This window comes from Lottia gigantea (assembly GCF_000327385.1).
Source record: "Lottia gigantea unplaced genomic scaffold LOTGIsca_718, whole genome shotgun sequence".
NCBI lineage: Eukaryota > Metazoa > Mollusca > Gastropoda > Lottiidae > Lottia > Lottia gigantea.
In genome coordinates this window covers 13,455-14,498 of record NW_008710420.1, presented here as the reverse complement: position 1 = coordinate 14,498, position 1,044 = coordinate 13,455, and the positions used below count along the sequence as shown (strand labels likewise).

Sequence of the window (1,044 nt, the reverse complement as noted above, 5' to 3'; positions counted from 1 at the left end):
ATTTGTCTTCAAGTTTTGGTTTCAATACATTGTGATATTTGTCTTCAAGTTTTGGTTTTAATACATTTTGATATTTGTCTTCAAGTTTTGGTTTTAATACATTTTGGTATTTGTCTTCAAGTTTTGGTTTTAATATTGTTTCATATTGAGTATGTAGTATAGACCTTAATTGATTTGTATATTTTCTTTTTAAATGAGCTTTAATATAACTAATCTGATATTGTTTTCTCCTCCTTTTATTCAAATTATAAATTTCTTTTTTGGTTCTATTTGCAAGTTTCCAGTTTGATCTGACTTTTTGTCCAGAATTTAGTTCTTTCTTTACTAAATTATAGTTTTGAAAATAATTAGTTCGCTTTTTATTAGGTTTCCATCTACTACCTCGTTTCTTTTTCAAATATTTTCTTTTACCTGATAATTGTATATCAACATTATTATCAATTAAAGTAGGTTCACTTCTCTCAACATTATCAACCACTTCATAATGATTCTCATCTTTATGGTGTAAATAAATAGCTTCTGGTGTATAACTATTGTTAATCTGTAATACAGGATATTTCACCCATTTATTATTAGTAAAAATATAAATATCTGTTTGTAATAAATCACAAGCTGCTAATATTTCAAATTCTGTACCCCATGTTCCTAGTAGTCTCATTCTAGAACGTTTAATATAGTCATCAATAGCTTGATACTGTTCTCTTAATAAAGATGTGAAAAAATCTGCCTTTGATTTTATATGGTTAACTATAGCAAGTCTTACTTTTCTATGATTATTTTCACATAAAGAAAGAACAAATGATAAACTTCTAAACAAACAATTACCATCACGTTTGATTTCAGTTATTTTAGAAGGTTTTGTCAGTTTACAAATCTCAGCCACATCAACATCATGTAAGTTATCAACAGGTAAACTAATCAATTCACATAACTCTCTTCTTTTCTCTGATCTAATTGGATTAAATATTAAATCATTTGTTTCTACATTAGTTATAACAACCTCATCAGTCTCATTATCTTGACTACTTGATTCAATTAGATGAT

The 1,044-nt window shown here is 26.3% G+C and overlaps 1 protein-coding gene across 1 annotated transcript; it reads right to left on the bottom strand.

Moving 5' to 3' along the window:
- Positions 1-28: 28 nt before the first annotated feature.
- On the bottom strand, positions 29-658 carry LOTGIDRAFT_176079 (hypothetical protein; the record flags this gene model as incomplete). Its single annotated transcript, XM_009065926.1, has 1 exon — positions 29-658. A coding segment is annotated over one exon (630 nt), but the record flags the coding sequence as incomplete, so codon positions are not given.
- Between the last annotated feature and the right edge of the window lie 386 nt (positions 659-1,044).